Source organism: Anser brachyrhynchus (assembly GCF_964034855.1).
Source record: "Anser brachyrhynchus genome assembly, chromosome: 5".
Classification (NCBI taxonomy): domain Eukaryota; kingdom Metazoa; phylum Chordata; class Aves; order Anseriformes; family Anatidae; genus Anser; species Anser brachyrhynchus.
In genome coordinates, this window is record NC_137699.1 from 44,974,811 (window position 1) to 44,993,919 (window position 19,109).

General features: G+C 37.7%; 1 protein-coding gene across 13 annotated transcripts in view; it reads left to right on the plus strand.

Annotated features, from left to right (window-relative positions):
• TSHR (thyroid stimulating hormone receptor) overlaps positions 1-19,109 on the plus strand; it is a 75,656-nt gene that overhangs the window by 44,631 nt on the left and 11,916 nt on the right. For 12 of the 13 annotated variants that reach the window (XM_080593681.1, XM_080593685.1, XM_080593678.1 and 9 more), the window contains 3 exons: positions 150-218; positions 8,019-8,096; positions 17,915-18,103. In XM_080593681.1, the coding sequence (XP_080449807.1) occupies positions 150-218; positions 8,019-8,096; positions 17,915-18,103 (336 nt within the window). The remainder of the gene's footprint in view (positions 1-149; positions 219-8,018; positions 8,097-17,914; positions 18,104-19,109) is intronic. The other variant, XM_080593686.1, reaches the window with a different exon arrangement.

The window sequence follows — 19,109 nt, forward strand, 5'->3', positions numbered from 1 at the left end:
CTTGCACTATAATTGCTACTTCTTCAAGATATTAAAATTAACTCATCCATAAATGTACTGTTGCCAAGGAAAATGATACATAAGATGACAGGTATTCAGTTATTGAACCATCCCAAAATACACTAATTTATTTTTTTTTTTGCTTGCAGCAAACTCTACAATAATGGTTTTACCAGCATCCACGGTCATGCTTTTAATGGGACAAATCTAGATGCTATGTAAGTAGCAGATCATTTTCTTCTTTCAGGGAAAAAATAAAACAACAAACAAACCACAATTAATACTGTATTCTTGCTGGAGGCTCTCAAATGCATATCTTATTCTAATTGTTTTTAAGGAGCAAAAAAAAGAATATTAATTTCAGCCAGCAATAAAAATATGGGCATTTTAATGTCTCTTGCAGTGTGCTTTGATTTGAGGTATATATATATTAATAGCTCAGAAATAAAATCACGGCAGGTAATTCCACTGTGAATTTTGTTTAACTTTCTGGCTTGAAGCTATAATAAAATAAATTATGATCAGTAAGATTTCTAAGAGTATTTCAAAGACAATTATGCTGTTTTACCTACAAGGCAGTTTATTTTAATAAGTGTAATACTGATAACGGTAGCAGCCATTTCACAGAAATCTCTTACCTGAAAAAAAAAAAAAAAAAAAAAGGTGCTGGAAGCAATAGAGAAGAAACAGTCATTTGCACTAGAAATAAGGGATGTGCATGTCCAAAACATGAAGCAACCATTCCAGCTTTCCCTTCACCTTATTGTAGTTTCTGGAAAACAACTATCTAGTGATTAAATACCCGTTTTACACCGTTCCCAAAATAACCTTCATCAATCATCAACACATAACACATCTCAAAAGATTTCAGAGGCTCCGTTCAGTTTGGCAGAGCTTACTCAGCTCCTACAGAGGCTTGACTGGAATCTGGTTGGCAATCTATCTCATGAGTTAAAGAGCTTTTTTTATAGCGAGCTCTTAAGTTAACCAGAGAGGCATGAGGATACACAAGTATTGTCAGTACTTCTTTATTTTAAATAGGACTTGAATTGTATAAAAAAATTCTGTAAGACCATTTTTCACATGGTCTGAATCTTTGCAAACCACCTTTTCTTCCTTAACAGCTAGCTGGACTTCTTGAATTTTGATAAGATTCAAGTTAAACTAAAAAAATTGGGATAGGTCTTATTTTACTAACTTTAGTTCAGTTATTGACCTTTCATATGAAAAAGGGAGTTTTTCAAGGTGACATAGCGTTTGTACTAGTGCCTACAAAAATCACAAGATGTAAAATATGGCTAAATGCATCCAGTGTCTTGACCAAATCCCTCTAAGCTGTATATGAAATGCTTAATACCTTTCTAAGTATTAGCCAATATATGAACTGTGCAGCTCTTCCACTTTGACAGTTTGTAGATGATTTTGTAGAATTTTTTCTTTTTGCTTCTCTGGTAGTGTGTAAGGGCTATTGCTTCTGGTCTTATTGGAATTTTCCTTATTATTATCAAGTGAAAATGTAGTTTTATGTGATTCAGTGGCTGAAGCATCTGCTTTATTGAATTGGGTGGAAGTAGAAAAGGAGAAAACACGTATCAGGTTCTGCAGATACTGCTTACTTTTTTTCAGAAAAAGTTTATAGGTAGTATTTTTTCAGTGAATCTTTCCAGAGACTGGTTATGATGTGCTAGTTAAAAGCATTAAAGAAAAAAAAAATATATTAAAGAATTAAAAACAGGCTTACCTTCAGGGTTTTGTCTACCAGCAGGAAAAATGGTTCATTACAACAAACGGTTTTCTCCTAATTAAATCATATGACGTTTACCTAAAGCAAAGCACTACTCCAGATTTACAAGGCAAACTACAGGGCAGAACATCAGTGATGAAGTCTTTATCTGTTTGATAAAATATATTGAAATTTCTAAACTAATTTTCTGAAGTAGTTTGATTACCATATGCCAAGATAAGGTGTAATTCTGTTGAGTGCAAGCTTGGACACTTGTTGTTTCTAACAGCAACATTAAGTTAATGCAAAAGGCAAATATTTCATTTTCTGTATTCTGACATTTCTGATTTGAACTCCTGTTTATCTAACACTGAACTGCAAAGAAAGTACCTGTTCTCCTTTGGGTCTGATGCGAGGCCCTTTGGACTAGATGTAATGAAGAGCGAAAAAGAGTAATAGAAAGAGATTTTAATGGGTTTTGAACGATGACCTCAAGGAAGAAAACAAGCAAAAAAAAAAAGGAAAACATTGGGATTTTTTTTTTTTTTGAGAAATCATTCAAAGATTCCATATACCATCCATAAATTTTAAGAAATTTGGGGTATCTCAGAGGATACCTTCTACAACGTAGCGTGTCTTTCAACCACTCTTGCAGTATTGACTTACATAATTCAAGGAGGTGAAAACAACTAACGCAGATATAGGTGTGGAGTTGTGCATAAATGATTTCCTTCATCATATTAAATAATGGTGCTACCTACTAAATCTTCTCATTCAACAAGGATTTGTGTTTTAGAGCAAGCCACAGTATATCTGTACTTGTTTTATAAAGGCAGGGAAGTAAAGGAACATGAATGAAGAGGTGAATACTTTTACTGAACAGTGTTCATCTGAAAATTGAATCCCTCGTCTAACACAACATTAAGATCCAGTTTGAACTGTGTCACTTCTGCAGACTTTCTCAAAGTGGTGCTCCTGCACCAATGTTTATTTCTGCAAGGAAGGAAAGACATTCCTTAAAAATATAGTTCCAGTGAATGGCAAAATATATTTGAGATGAGCTTTTACAGAGCTAAATTACTGAAACGGAGAGTGTGCAATCTCAAAATCTAATTACAAAAATAAACTCCAAAGGAATATATTTACCTTGGTATACGCTCCCAGGAATCATTTATAATGGTTGGCTGAGCTCAGAGTCAAGATAAGCAATGGTGCGGTAAAAGCACATGATGAATCCTTAATATTGCTAATTTACCAACACACGTCTTTTGTCTGCTCGTCGTTTCTTTAACCTTCATTTCATAAACCAACAATATTTAAACAGACTAACATGTTACATGTCCAGAACCCATTTAATGCTATAATGCTGCTCTGTAAATGCATGGCCAATGTTATTTTGTGGGTTTGGTTGTTTTTTGTTTTCCTCCCTGTTTGTTAAAATCTATGGGCTTACTTTAAAACCAGAAGCTGAAATGAAACTGTAACTTTAGTTGGTTTTAACTAAGTGATCCTTTGGAAGAAAATGTTGAAAAAACTCCCTTCTTCTCTAATCTGTTTATTCTTATTCCATCACTCCTTGTGCTGATAAATTGGTTGTAGGACTGCTGTAAACCTTGTCACTGAAATAATCTAGCTTAAAAAAAAAAACAGTAGAGAAAGCTGTGTTCAGCTATAATATGGGGGATGGCATAAATGACCTTGGACTATGAAAGAAGAGAAATAGAAGTTTTTAAAACACTTTCTGAAAAAAGAAAGGTATGTGGAACTATGTATTACTTGAAATATCTGGTCAGTACTTTTCATTCATATCCTTAACCCCCAGAGGAAAATACATTTTTAGTAAAAATATTTTGTAAAAATATCTTTGGACCTGTTGGCATTTTTCATTTTTTCATCTCAGTTGAGGAGTTTGAATATTCAGTATTTTGGTTTTCTTTTACCATCTCATGTTCTTCCCATTTGCTCTGTATCTCCAAAATGGTATCCCTAAATAGTTCCCAGAACGCTTGCAGTAATTTAACTTTTATACCTGCTCCTTTTGTTTACTTTTAAAGAACTTTTCTCATACATATATATTTCTCCTTTTTGCAGACTCTAACTGTGGTGTATTCTTTGGCTTTTTTGGGCTGACAGAGTTGCTGATTATCAGTACCTGGTGGTTGCTCTTACAAAAGACTTTAGACAGTAACATTTTGAAACAGATCCCAAGAGCCACCCAAGTTGAAATCAAGAACTGTTTTTCCTCAGGTGGACTCTCTAACTTGTTGCTTTATGAAGCATGCATTGATAACGTCTTAATACTCATATCTTTGTCATGCCCTGACATGACATTGTCCTATTTTACACAGCAGTTTAAATGCCCTATTACTGTCTCATGTCCTCCTAAGGTCTCTTGATGCTCCTCTGCATGCTACAGTCACATTGTCCTGATGGGGCGGTGGTAGTGCAGACTTGAAAAAATATATTTCCCACCTACCCCTGGAACCTGAGCCCATCAAGATTCAGTATTAGTCATTGGTTATTAGCTTATCATTAGCTTATTGATCTGATTTAAAAACAAAATGAACAAAACCCCTCCTTTTACTGATAGCACTATGAAACCATCCGCTTATCCTACTCTAGACTTCCTGTGTACTTAGCATCGTGATGTTGATGTTGATGACATCTGATTGCCTTCCACCAATTTTCCAAAACAACTGTTATTCTAATGTCCCCACTGAGGGCAGATACTCCACTTCACCCATGTGATTTGTTAGCCTTTCAACCTTTGTCTATACACATGGGTATCACTATTGTGGTTTTCTTTTCTGCACTGCATTTAAATGACATTCTATACCATTTGGCAATGCGTAAAAGCGGGATTAAAGGAACTCTTGGAAGGAGTTATGCTGGCTGTACATAAACTTTATCAAATAACTATTCACTAGAGTCTTATTTCTTTCCATTTTTAAAGAGGTACCTATCAAAATAAAAGCTTAAACAACTGAATTCAATTAGCATCAGGAAATTGTACATTCTGATGCGCCTGACTCATCTGTGTGGAAACTGGCAGCTAACACTGTAGCCCCTCCTTGGTAACACATGGTTATGACCTTTCCATAAGTCTCCACCTGGATGTTTCTATTTGTAAGTAAGACTTTTATTGCATACGTAAATTATTATATTTGAGGTTTATCACTCACTATGGTGTTCAAATGTTGGGGAAAACCTGGCTGTATAACAATGTCTAATTATTAAAGCAGACAGGTTGTATTAAGCAGGTTTTTCTGCCCTTCAAAACTACAACCTAGATGTTGAAATCTTAAATTAATTCTTAGCTCTTGCTCTGTTTTTTATTTTTGTATTAATTTGCAGACAAAATCATGAGGAAGTTTGCAAACTGAAGCAAAAGTTCAAATCAAAGGTGACTAGGCTGTCATTTACAGAATATAAAAGTCTGAGTTCTGAGAAAGCACAAACGTAAGGTGATACTATAATGCCACATATTTTTAAAGAAGCAAAGCTTATTTCAAACACCAACAGATAAGGATAAAGAATAAGCTATTTTTCTCTCTGAGAAGCAAGGCTTTAGGCATGGGCAATGTCCAATAAGTAACATGCCAGAAATTTTATCCTGGCATGGCTCCCTAAGATTTAGTGTTGTATAACCCAGCTGAAGTGCATTTACTTCTGCTCATTTCTCACTATGGTGATCAATGTAAGCTTGTATACAACAACTGTTATGGAAAATTTGCCAATGACTTCAACTAGGATGGGATTAGAATTCTTTCTTGATTTTTTTTCCAAACCAAACAACAAGTGCTTTGACTTTGTTTTTACAGCCAAACCCCAGTTCACCTATCTGAATTTGAAAGATTCTTCCAGCACAGAGGTAAAATGGTGGTCTTCTGCATTTTCTGAGTTGACTGAAATATCTCCATAGCCACCATCTCAAATGGTGTTTTTGTTACAGATGTTAGAATTAATAAAGGTTTGAGAGGGAATATACCTCTGCCACTAACTGACACAGTGGGCACAGCATCTTCATTGACACCCTCTGAAAGCAGGTGTACAACCTTCCTTTTTTTTTTTTTTGTCTTACTAGCTACATCACAAGCTAGCTTTAAGATGTTTATAATAGTTACAGTACCCAGCATCCTGACATTTACTCTCCCTCTTCACCTTTAGTATTACTGCCTGAATCAGTAATATCAAATTCTTTACCCTTTCGTGTCATTTAATTTCTATAATAGGTCTGGTCTGGGTATCTTATCATTTCTATGCCAACAGCACTCTGAAATTTTACAAAATTTCTCTTTTTAAGATAATCGTAATTATCTTGACAATTCTGAACAATGACATTCTGAACATGACAGGTGACATTCTGAACAATGTCACCTGGCTTCACGTGGGTAAGGCTGTTTCTCGCCTCCTGCTTCTCTCTTTTTCTGTTGAACACCTCATTGGCAATCTTCTCTGCTTTTATCTACCCTTTCAAACATGACCTCCATTAGGCAGTCTGTCTGCAGTCCTTGCAAGGTTTCTGTCCTTTAGCTGGACTTAGGAGGAGCAAGATTTTACCAATCATCTGCTGTCATCTTTTTCTTCATCATTTTTGCATTGCAAGACCTCCACCAGCCCTGTGCCCTTGTTGGCAATACATCAAGGGATTCCGTCACTTGTTTGGCCTGAGTGACCCACTGTTGTCCCACTCATGTCAGTAGGAGTTCCTCTTCCTGCTTATGCTGAACCTGAGCTGCCTGTAATACTGCAAAAGAGGAAACCCCTTCTGAGTATAAACAGGATAGTCACAGGTGCCTAAGACACTATGTTCCTTCAGCGCCTTTATAGCACTGATCATTTTACCATCTTTTCATCAAGGGGAATCGTACATTCCCCTTGGCAATTTTCTGTTCTCTTTAATGGATTGCACTGCACTTCTGCCCTGAAGCTCAGTCCTGCAGCTTTTCACCATCTCCACTGCTGCCTTAGTTCAAGCTTCTCTCAGAGGTCTCGACTTACCATAGTACAGAAACAAAATGCTTGGACTGTAGTGTCTCATTGCTTATGTAGTGCCCCTCGGCCAAGAGAGCTAGATGTTCGTTCATCTTTCTCCAGGGACTACTATATTTGGTAAATGACTGCCATTGTAAGACTTCAATTTCCAACTCAATTAAGTTAACAAGCACAACTAGATTTGATGCCTGCAAGCTATTTATCTTGTAAACATTGTGACAGAACTTGACTGAACTAAGTAAAAACACCATGTAGGTTTTAATCGCTAGTTGAGGGAAAGAATTATCACAGTAAGGTCCTACCTGTATCCCTACGTGTATGTGTGTGGGGTGTGTGTGTATATATGTAAATAGACACACACGCATATTTATGTATATATCACCACCTCATCTTCAGTCTCTCTTCATTGCTCAGCAAATTCCACACATTCCTGCCTACGTTTAGAAGATCTGGCTGCCTGCAGTCCTCCTGGCTAACCAGGGGGGTAATGGGATTGGCATTGAAGTTCCACCTTGTCAAGGAAATTAGCGTGCCCATGGCGTTTTGTGAAGCACTTTTTAGCTGGACAGTTGTTCCAAAACCACATTTTTGTTCTAACTCCGTGTCAAGTAAACCCAACTCACACACAAGCTGGCACCATATGCATAAAAATAATGCTTGTTTTTCCACTTCATCATGTTCTGTATCTGCTCTTTGCAGAATATCATTAAAAAGTGCTCAATGCCACACATCCACTGTGACTCCAGCAGAAAACTAGGATGCTGGTGCTTCTACTGCTCCTGAAGGTTTTTTATGCTTTCTTTTTGTACACCTGCAATTGTGGAATTACAGAAACAAAATATTTCTCCCAGGTCTTTCCACAAAAACTTCATTAACTGTTTTAGGCCATTGGAAACAAAGTCTGAGATAAATATAAAGCAATCTGGAACTTGACTGAATTACCTCCAATAGTAATTCATATATTTTTAAGCTTCTCAAACTACAGTTTCAGACCATGGTAAACAGGAATTCAGCTTAAAAATATATATATATATTTAAAAAATGTTCTAATCCATCATTTTAAAATGTAATCTAAAAACACAATTGAATTAAAAATTTATTGTTCCACTTGGGTTGTATTAATTTTTTGAGTTCTCAGTAGCACTGCATTACCTGCCTTCAATCATGCACCTTCAACTCAACACTGGGACAAGGTGGCCCTTTACGTATTATTTTTGTAAATCTGCTAGGCAAGTAAACTGAAGATCTTTAACCCATGGATAACTATTTCCAAATACCTGTGTTTTGTCTGTTTCTGCAGCTATCTGCACAAGAACAAATACCTGAAAGTTATCAATGAAGATGCATTTCTGGGAGTGCACAGCGGACCAACTCTACTGTGAGTATGAGAAAAGGAAGGAGAGAAAGCTTTAAAAATAATACAATGTCAGTTGTACTTTCTTTCCAACTGTTATCAGCAGTACAGCAGCAAGAGTGGGAATGGCATGTTTACAAAAAGATGATCAGCAGCGAAAGCTGTTCTTTAGGGAACTCATTTATTGTTAGAAATAGTGTTCCTACAGGTTTTTCTTCTGAAAGACTCTGTGCTACAGTCTGTCTCCTGACTATACAACTGGAGTACAATTGTAAAACTAAGGACTGTAGTAGCATGTATGTAAAGGAAATGGAAACAGATTTAAAAAAAGGAATTTTAGACAGAATAGAGTTACTTCTGGTGCTGCCTTTTCTTCTTTCTCACATAACTCGGCTTCCAGTCTTATTTCATAATCCTCCAAAAACTCTCCAGTAAAATTAGAAATGGCAATATGGCGTGACACAAACAACTTTAAGAACTTTAAGAAGAACCATATTGTCTGACTCCGTTCATTTAGTATTTAACATAGCATGTAGAACCAATCACGGGGAGAACTGAGGTGCCAAAACTGAGATTCCCTCCTCCACTGCAAAACCAGATGGTGCTGGCAATGCTCCTTCCATGTAAGAATCAGTTTCACTTTCTGTTCTTCAGAATGGCACCTTTACATCAGCATAATGGTGCGTGGTTTCCATAAGGAATCCTAGTAATTAGCTATAGTAATGAAAAAATACAGATGTTTTTCTCCCAGAATCTTGCTGACTTCAGAAAATCAGGCTGGCTACCAGCTACATGCAGACATTTCAGATATAACCACTTTATGCTAAGGAGAGTTGTGTACCTACTGTGCAAAGTTGCAGCAGACCTTTGATAGCGAGGTCATTATCAAATCTCTGATTCTCTCTGTTCCCTGCATCTAAATGCAGATGCATTGTGAGACCTGTGTGTGGATGGTAGCCTGTCTTCTGCTTCAGTTGTCTAAATCACTTGGCCTTGTTGGATGAAGAGGAAAATCTGGCTGAGGGCCCACCTTTCAGGGCCACATTATTCTTCCACATCACTCTCTACCACAAGGTCCACTGGAGTTGCTAGCAGGGAACAGGGTCTGAGAGAAGCTCTGGTGAGTATCAGGTTTTCCTTTCACCAGCTTGGGGAGAGGGAGAAGCACAGACCATGCACTCCTAATTCTGAAGCAGATACTCGAAATAACTAGACACTGGAGGGGCAGTCCATAACAATCAGAGTCATTCCAACAACAAATCATGCCAAAATACTCCTGTCACACAGGGATTACATTTTGTCTGCTTCACTTTCCGAGTGGCACGTAATGCATCACCAGCTACCCCCTTTCACAGCAGATCAGAAAGAGGAAGCACCAAGCCTACAGTCATGCTCATAAGGGCGCACAGGCCAACTCTTCCTCCCATCCTCTCACTCCTTTCACTCCCCTTCCCTCTGCAAAAAGGTGCTGCAGGACTACATAGGTCAATAGGGGTAACATTATGCCACAACCTTCTCACCTCAAATGTGGCAGCTCTATCTGCTAACTGGTGGGCCATGTCAGCCGGTGCTTCTCTCAAGGGAGCCTGCAAAGGGAGGAATCTAGTCCAACCCTTTTTATTTTAACTTGCAAAGTCCTTGGGATACAGGTAGGTATGAGAATAAGTAAAGGCAGTAACACACTGCACTGTGATTCTCAAAATACTGTCAAAGACAGTACTTTTTTGCTTACTTTTTTTATCCTGTCACTGAATCACCTGAGGGCTAAACTTTGGTTATGCCAAGAGTGGACAAATCCTAAGACAACAACGAGGAGGTTGTGTTTTCCGACTGGTTCCTAAAAGTTACATATTCCGGCCAAAAAGAGTACAATTGAGATCAGGAATTGAGGAGGAAAACTGCCCATTTAGGCAGAGCAAAAGAGGGTACTCTGGAATCAGAAGGCAACAGATCAGGAGGGAACACTGAAAAAGCTCACAAAGCGGCTGTTAAACTTCCTGCTCAGGGAACCTGGGTTGGTAGCTGTCTCCCAGAGAAGGCGATTGCTCCTCTGCCTCCCTGCTGGTTGGACTGCCTTCTACCTTCCAGGAAGGCTCAGGCCACCCACCCCTGAACTGAGGTGGTCATGGTAGTAGAACTAGCAGGGGCTGTGTTGGTGCTGAGTCAGCCACTATTTTCATTACTAGTTGGCTGATGAGGTCTTCTTCTTAATATTGCACATGGCAACAAAAAATCCCTTTCTTGTTTTGTACCTGACCAGAAATACATTTTTCATTTGACGTTACCTAGACACCGTATTTTCATTATGATACTACTTTGTCACATGCAATGTACAGTCTCAAAACAAGTCGCACTCTCATGCTATGTTTGAGGTCTCATACAGCTCACTGCACATCTTCCCTCTGGGACTACAGGTGGCACAAAGGGTTGAAAAGCTCCTCCTAGGAATGGGAAAAGAAAAAAAAGGGAGGTGAGAGCTTGCAGCTGCAGATATTGACTCCTGGAGTTACTGTGGGCATTTAGAGCAGCACTGTCATTGTTATGCCAGAGAGGTGTACAAGTGATGACATGCTGCAAAGGGTCGTGGGTTAATAATATACTGTATGCTGATGTATGTAAGCTACACAAACCTCTTGTGTCAGGGGCTAGAGATCACTTCCCATGATATACCACATACGCAACTGCAGAAAACTGCCTTCTCACCCTCTCTTTTTGAGACAGATTTCTCAAGTGACTTGAAAATTTTCTAATCTTCTGTAATTATTGTGCTAGCCCAGCTGTCACAGATCCTCCATCTCAGGGCATGTTTTACATCTGCAATCTTAACAGCCGGTTATCTATCTCCCATTAGAATGATAGACTATAGCCACAATACTATTTATAATTAAAGAGGGATGTGATACTACAGTGATATTATAGAATCATAGAATGGTTTGTGTTGGAAGGGACCTTAAAGATCATCTAGTTCCAACCCCATGCGCAGGGATACCTCCCACTAGATCAGGTTGCTCAAAGCCCCATCCAGCCTGGTCTTGAACACTTCCAGGGATGAGGCATTCACAGCTTCTCTGGGCAACTTGTTCCAGTGCCTCATCACCCTCTGAGTGAAGAATTTCTTCCTTATATCTAATCTAAACCTACCCTCTTTTACTTTAAAGCTGTTGCTTCTTGTCCTATCACTACACTCCCTGATTACAGAGAGAGGTATTATTCTCAAAGGCAGAAGGTATAAGATAGCATACAACCATCAGTATATCAACAGTGATTAAAAAAAGAGTATTTCGCATCACAATCTTTTGATTTACTAGTACTAAGCTAAAGATCTTATGAAAAGTGCAACAGAGTATTAATTTTTAATTTAATTTTAATGGAATTGTAGTAGCAATTTTAGAGACTTCTATTATCTGTGAATAACCAGGAATTATTCTGCATGTGTTATGCAGGAAGAGTTTGTTATAAAGCAGATATCTTCCAAAACCAATTTACAGCAGAATCCTTCCACCTCCACAGATCTCTTATTTGATATTCAGAAACTACTTAAAGTAGTTTCTTTAAGTAGTTTCTTAAGTAGTTAAAGTTTCTGTAACTCCCACTTATGCGCTTCCTTAAGAAGGCTGAAGTCAAAATGGATGAGAACTGAGTGAAACACTGCGATTTATCATTGTGTCATATTGAGGGCCAGTAACATGTCCCACGGGGGACAGAAATGTGCTTGCAATCAGCACTTTATTACACAACCCCGCTGTACCATCAAGACTAACGTTAGTGAGTTAATTATAGAGAGATGAGAGATTTGTTAACTTGCATAATAGCCTCAGAAGTCTGACCAATATGGCTGTTCCATATGCCACTTGGGTAGTGTAAATGACTTGGCTTACTTTAATAAATAAATTAAGTCATTTTTGGTTCAGGCATCTCGCTGTTGTTAGCTTCGTTAGCTGGCATGGGAATTTGTGGACACTGGATCTTCCTCAAGAAAAAAGTTCCACTTAAATACTCTTTCCTCTTGAAAAATACCTCCATGGAAAATGATTGCCAGAAGATAAATATTCCTTTTCCTGGGGCAATGAAGGGCATTGCCTACAATGGTAGCAGTATTAGAAATAAAAAATGGGAGCATCTGTGGAGCTCAAAAATGAGATTGTCTTTCTGCCTTGCCTCCCTACCAAGCTGTCAGAACTCATCATCTCTGGAGTGTCTTTTATACACTCCTGAAGTGAGAGAATTTGTGGTTGATGGAACGAATATCTGTGCCACAGATCTACTGTTTACTGCTTTTTTTCCTGATCAGGATTTCAACAGCAACAGCAACTTAAAAGATCAAAATAATTACCTTGGATCTACCCTAATAGGGAAATTTTCTTCCATTTTAACTTTAAAGAAAGCCAATGGAAAATCTTTAGCCACAAAGAATTATCTTTGTTTAGATATGTTACATGAGTTTGGGCATGCTCTCAGACCCCCCTAGTTAGGAGGTATATTTAAGTAGATATTAAAATTTAGGTACTTTTTTCACGTATTTGCAGTTTGCAGAAGCAGAGGAAGTGAGGAGTAGGATCACTGAAGACAGAACACATGCCAGTCATTCTGATTACTCTGTCACTGCTGAACATTCAGATGTATACATAGATTGCTGCCTTTGGAAAACTATTTTAGCAGCATAATGACACTATACTGCTCTTCACCTGAAAACAAATTCTTGGCTAGTATTCAGAGATTCAGTGGACCTGATTTACTAAAATACATCAAGAAGAGCTGCTGCCTAGAACACAAAATCAGTAAAATACAACAAAAATATAAACATACAATCAGGCTTATTGTGCAACTGGCTTTCACAAAACATGCAGCCCATATTCAAAACATTACTAACAGTCGCATAGGATACATGTGGGCAATTCATCATCTTTAGAAAGCAGGAGCATTCTTTAAAATATTACTTCCCAGTCTAGGAAACAGTCCTGCCTTTGGAGGTTCCACTCTGTTCCTGCCACTGAGCACAAGCAAGTCTCCAAGGAACGGGAACACCCCACATTCTGCTAATCAAACAGTGCGAATTTGTCGATTCAAAGACTATTTCAGTAAACAGAAATAATATGAGGAGTCTAAGCCCATCTGTTATATATCTTGTGCTTTTTAAACTATTATAGTACTGCAATACTCAGAAATGTATGTGTGATTAGGTAAAAATTCTTAATTGTGCTACTACGTATTCAGTCTCATTTTCTCAACCTTTTAAATTCTTCTTATCATTTGATTTCATACTACAACCACACTTCTGGCTGTGAAAAAGGTTATTGAAAAAAGCTATTACCCATTACATCTAGTTCTGAACTTCATAAAGAAATAGTCCAAAAATAATAATCCAGAAAAAAATATAAGACAAATATTTAGCTGCCCAGATTTAATACTTGTATCATACATACAGTTCATTCAGAAAACATCTCCTAGGTCATAAGCTATGTTTTACTCTCATATTCCTCTGAAGCTCATCCACGTCTCTGCAATGTTCAATCTAACGTGCAAATTTCATGTAAGTTAAGCAACAGCTTACCTTAGAAATGTCGAGACATTACCCAGAAATGTCTTGAGATTTATAAGAAATCATGAGGAAAAAAGAAACTGCTAACAAGCCACGGTTTTAGAAGTGGGTGAGTGCACTTTGGTTACTTCTACACTCCACAGTGCAGAGCTCTGTACTACTGAAGATCGACCACTTTCAGTTACCTGAGCAGCTCTATATCCCAGCTAAATGCTGAAGTCTGGTCCGGATCTGGGCTAGCAGGAAATTTTTCCAGCACTTCAACATAACCCTGAACATTTGGTGTCTCACATAAGGCTGCTTGGTGGTTGCTTTATTATTTATTATTATTAGCCTTTGGTGGCGGTTTGTCAAAGGCCTTGTGGAAGTCCTAAGAGACTCTAAGAGCAATTTTTTCTTACAATGCTCAGAGAGATTTCTTTCTACAGCAGGACTTTACAAAAGCCCTTTACATGCTGACTTCCCTCAGGTATATCACATTAACCCCTATCTTCATTAACTGGACTTTTTGCTAGAATTTCTAGGAAAAAGCCCAGTGCAGACATCAGACTGACAGGCCTGTGCTTCCACTGATCTTCCCAACATTTCAAGAATTGGTGGCTCATTGGCTACCTTCCTATCCTGGGACTACACACAGCTAAGTTGGAGGCAGCACACCTCTTCTGCTAATTTGACCGTTTCCTTCCTGACTCATTATCATTCATTGTCTCAGTTTTCTTGCCCAACCTCTTCTATAGTCACTTAATTTTGTGACATATGCTCTTGCTGAGTCTATCAGACCTCTTGTATATTCTCTTGTGTGTCTTTGAGCCAGCTACAACCTAGCAGTAGTAGCAGGATACTCTGTGTGTTGTACACATTGCTGTGTTTTAATAATGTCTTAGTTATCTATGTAAATACATATTAGTGAGGCTGTCATAACTGCAGTCACTTCCCATTTTTCGGAGCAGCCCAGAATAAGGGCTGATCATACAGTGAAACAGAAGAAAAACATTTAAGAAAATTTGTCTTCTATATTAATACAGATACAGATTCAATTATCTGCCTGATAACTCTGACTTCTTGGATTCACATTGCTCTGAAGATTAATAGTTATTATTAAAAAACTTTCCAATCCCTCTGCTTTCTAGTTTCAAGACAGCTGCTGAGCTGTTTGAAGTTGTTTGAGAATCTGAACGTATAATCTTCAATACTGGATTGGTAAGGTAAAAAAAATCTCGACCAAGCCCACATTTTTCCTCTGGCCAGTTGACACACTCTGCTAACAAAGCGTGGGCTTAGGTAGGGTAACTACAACGTTACCTTCCACAGGAGGACAAATTATCACCAGGCTCCCAAGAGGGTTTTCCATTTGCAACAGCAGTGGTACAGACAGGTGATAAGACCTCTCGGTGGCAGACACAGTACCAGTAGTTTAGGGACTTCCCTAACTGGGGACCCAGGAAACTTCCAGACTTCTGAGCCTTCTTAATCAAGTTTCTCTATCTACTCCTTATTACTTCATAGAGGAAGTATTTGATACTTCTGATCATCCTTGCTGTGGCTTTCTATGCTTTTCTACTTTATTTACACACTGTGAAATACATGTAGTATTTACAGAACTGCATACAGTATTTAAGATGTAGTCACGTTAGATTTACAGTGATTTTTTTCTGTTCTATTTTCTCCTTCATTCCTAAAAATCCTTAGCATTCTATGGCCCTTCAACGTTACTGAAATTCACTGAGATGACATTTACAGTGAGGACTCCAAGATGTTTCCAGAGTGATAGGTAAATTAAACCTCATTGTCATCTACGTACTGTTAAGATTGCTTTTCCTAAGCACACTTTACGTTCATCAGCATTGAATCACATCTATTATTTTACCACTCAGTCACTTAGCATTACAGGATCCTTCTGCTCCTTTTCAGTCAGCTTTAGCTTTCACTACTCTGTATTATTTTGTAGCAGGAACAAACTTCATTGCTTCTACTCATTCTCTTTTCAGACTGTTTATGAATATTTCAGTATTACCAGCACTAACTTAGCTTCTGTGGGCCTCTGCTATGATGACGTGTATATTCTGATACCAGTTCATTTTCTGTTCTTATCCTAGTATGAATACTTCTCACAAGGTACCAAGCTACTCCCGTACTTTTAAATTTTTTATTAATCCATGAGAGAGATTCCTCTTGTCACATCACATCTTAGTTACCTCAACTGCAATTGGTATCTAACTGTCAAGGCTTTTGAGAAAAAAAAAGTTCATTGCACAAAGAGCATCACGTTTCTCCCTATGTTTGTGTGAGAATACCTTCAAAGAACTCCCAAGAGTTTGTGATGTGTCACTTCCCTTCCAAAAAGCATTAGCATTTCCCATCACATGACATTTAACCATGGTACCTTCCTGCAGGTAGCTGCCACCACCGTGAGTACTTGATAGGGGTTGCCAAACAGCCAGCTATGTCTTAGTAAGGTCTAGTCCAAGATCTGCATAAACAAGATGTTTTGCTTCAGAAGGTGGTCTACATAAAATGAGGAAACTAGTGAAGAATAAAAAGGTAAAGGTAACTAAGTTAATAAGGGATTAGAGCATCTGTCATTCATGAAAAAGGTGAGAGAGCTGGGAATGCTTAGCCTGGAGAAGACTCAAGGAAAACTTAGCAATGTCTGTAAATAGTTGGAAGGTGGGGAAGGAGCTGGGAAGATGGATCCAGACTCTCCTCAGTGGTACGCAGTAACAGGAGAAGAGGCAAAAAAGCACAAACTGAAATACAGAAAAGTCCAGTTCAACATAAAAAAAAAAAAATCCTTACTGTGCAGGTAGTCAAATGCTGGAACAAGCTACCCAGAGAGGTTGTAGAGTATCCATTTCTTGAGATACTGAAAACTCAACAGGACCTAGCTCTGAGCAACTGTCTCTAGATGACCCTGCTTTGAAGATGGAGGTCAAACTGGATGATCTCTGGATTCAACAAAAGATAAAATGACAGTAGGCAGCATTCAGACTGTTCTAAGACCCATCTCAAGGGCTTAGCAGAAACATGTACAATCTACCAAAAACGATCTGAGAGAACAAAAAAGAAGTTGATGTTACTGAAATCAACTACTTGTGACATATTTGAATATGTATGATAGCAAAGAAGCTATTAGAAGTAAAAAGCCCTCCTTCAAACAGTGGAAGCAATTTCTAACTTAATTATAAACAAACACTAGCAAAACCAAAGAAAAAAATAAGGCAGAGTAAAACCAAGAGATTGAGAAGTAATTTATTTAAAGAATATAATTAGTAATAATTTTCTTCTAGACACAAGAAACCAGCCAGAGTGGGTAAAAGACAGTGACAAGAACAGCACTCTTGGAAAACAATGCATAGAAAAAAGCTGAACTATTTATTAACGTGGGTGTTTATGATGCAAGAGCTTAGTGTTCCTCCTACACTTTAAACTTTTTTTACTGATTTATTTCTTTACAGAGAGGTTTAGGGACAAAGCAAACAGATGAATGGAAAACACTAGCAGGATCAGCTGGCATGCACCTGGTAGTTCTAAAGGAAATCCAAAAACTGGGCAATGCAACTGCTGAGCTGAAATCAGAAAATAGAAAGCATCAAACATACTAAATTTTCTGATACACCAAGGTAGAGAAACTTAATTAAGGTTATGAAGAACATTGTTTTAGCAATTATAGTGCTATCTCTTGAAGTATCCCAATAGGTTAAAATGAGTCTAAGCCCAAAAGAAAATAGCTTTTCCAGTGGAAGATCCAGTTTCATCGAAGAATTTTTAGAACTTTGTTTTTGTACATGCATTACATGGTTGGCTCTAGAGGTGTAATTTTGAAAGTCCTAATATTTCTTCATCATGTCTATTCTCCGAGACATTAAAAATAACTTTAAAACACAGAGAAAATCATAGAAGGAATTAATTTTGTACTTGAATTTGAATGGCATCAGAACCTAGCAAAGTGATATAATAAATCTTTGAAACATACTGACAGCATGTGTACATTCCTGGAAGGTATAAACAGTATTCCTAATGAAGGAAATGGAAGCGTTCTTGTACATAAAGTTATTTATATGCTAAACTGTTAGTTGAATCTGAGCCTGTGAATTGATTGAATCAGTCCCTGGTGTCAAGTTAGGGTTTATTTAGTTCCTAAGAATATGCTGGAAAATACCCGTGCAGCTTGCTAAATCCCCACCTCCCCTGGATTTGATTTTTGCTGTAGAATTCTATGAAATTCATAAATCACTGTAAGAATCTGAAATTTCAGATCCAGTACTTAATTTTCTGAAGTTTGTCTGTTTCTTCCTTTACCTAGGGATATCTCCAGAACAGAGATTGTTAGTCTTCCAGCCAAAGGACTGGAAAGCCTTAAAGAACTAATGGCCAAAAACACGTGGACTTTAAAGAAATTACCAGCGGTAAAGATTTTTCTTCAACTAATGCGAGCTGATCTGTCCTATCCAAGTCACTGCTGTGCTTTCAAGAACTGGAAAAAAGGCAGTGGGTGAGTTTTTAAAGGAATTAAATGAAGACAATGTTTTAGTACTAATATATAGTTACATATATTGACACTTATATGAACATTTTTCTAGGTATAGAGAACATTCTTTGAAACAGAGGTTACAATTCCAAACTGAGGGAAGAAAGAATTTTTGATATAACACAATGTGTAGGACCTTTTTCTTCCTTTTGCTAAGCCTAGAAGGAAAAAAATAGGGAAAAAGAACAAACAGAATATGCTACAGCAAGGACTAGAAAAATAAGTTTTAGAGGGTTTATAACCTCATGTTTCAGATGTTTTCTAACTGAAAAGCCAAGGATATATGATATTCTGTAGTAATAATTTTAGCAGGATTTCCAGCTTCCCATCAGAAAAGGCGCTGATAGCTTCTGGAGGGAATAAATACATTTATAGATGTCCTGATGCAACACAGCAACTCATCTGCTGCATGGGGGGGGAAGGGGAGCACATAAGAGGGAATGACTTGCTGTGGTTAGCAGCAGCATTCTACTTCAGAATTCAAATTCAGTGTAATTTTCTACAAAATTGAATAAGGTTTAGAGCCATGAACTCTTACTGAGGCCAGCCCTTGATTCAAGAAAACAGCCTCAATCTTCAGTAATGCAGTATTTGCCATTGCAGTGTATAGTATATTAAAAAATATGCTATGATAAGTGCATGAATTATTCAAGAAAAAACTCACCAATAATATTCACAGTTAAAATGGACTGGGAAAATGAGGACAATCAAATAAGACGGGAGAGAGATTCAAAACTTGGACAGGAAGAATGTGCAGAAGGAACCCAGCACAACCTAATAAAAAAACACTAAGGACATGCATGTCTATTAGAGGACATGAACATATCTCAGACTGAATTGTACGCAATCTTAAATTTTAAGCAATTTCAAATTCTAAACAAAAAAAAGATGCTGAATTGCAACTTTTTTCTACTAATAAATATAAATAAAATTTGACTACAAATGCAGGTGCATCACACCATGATGCACT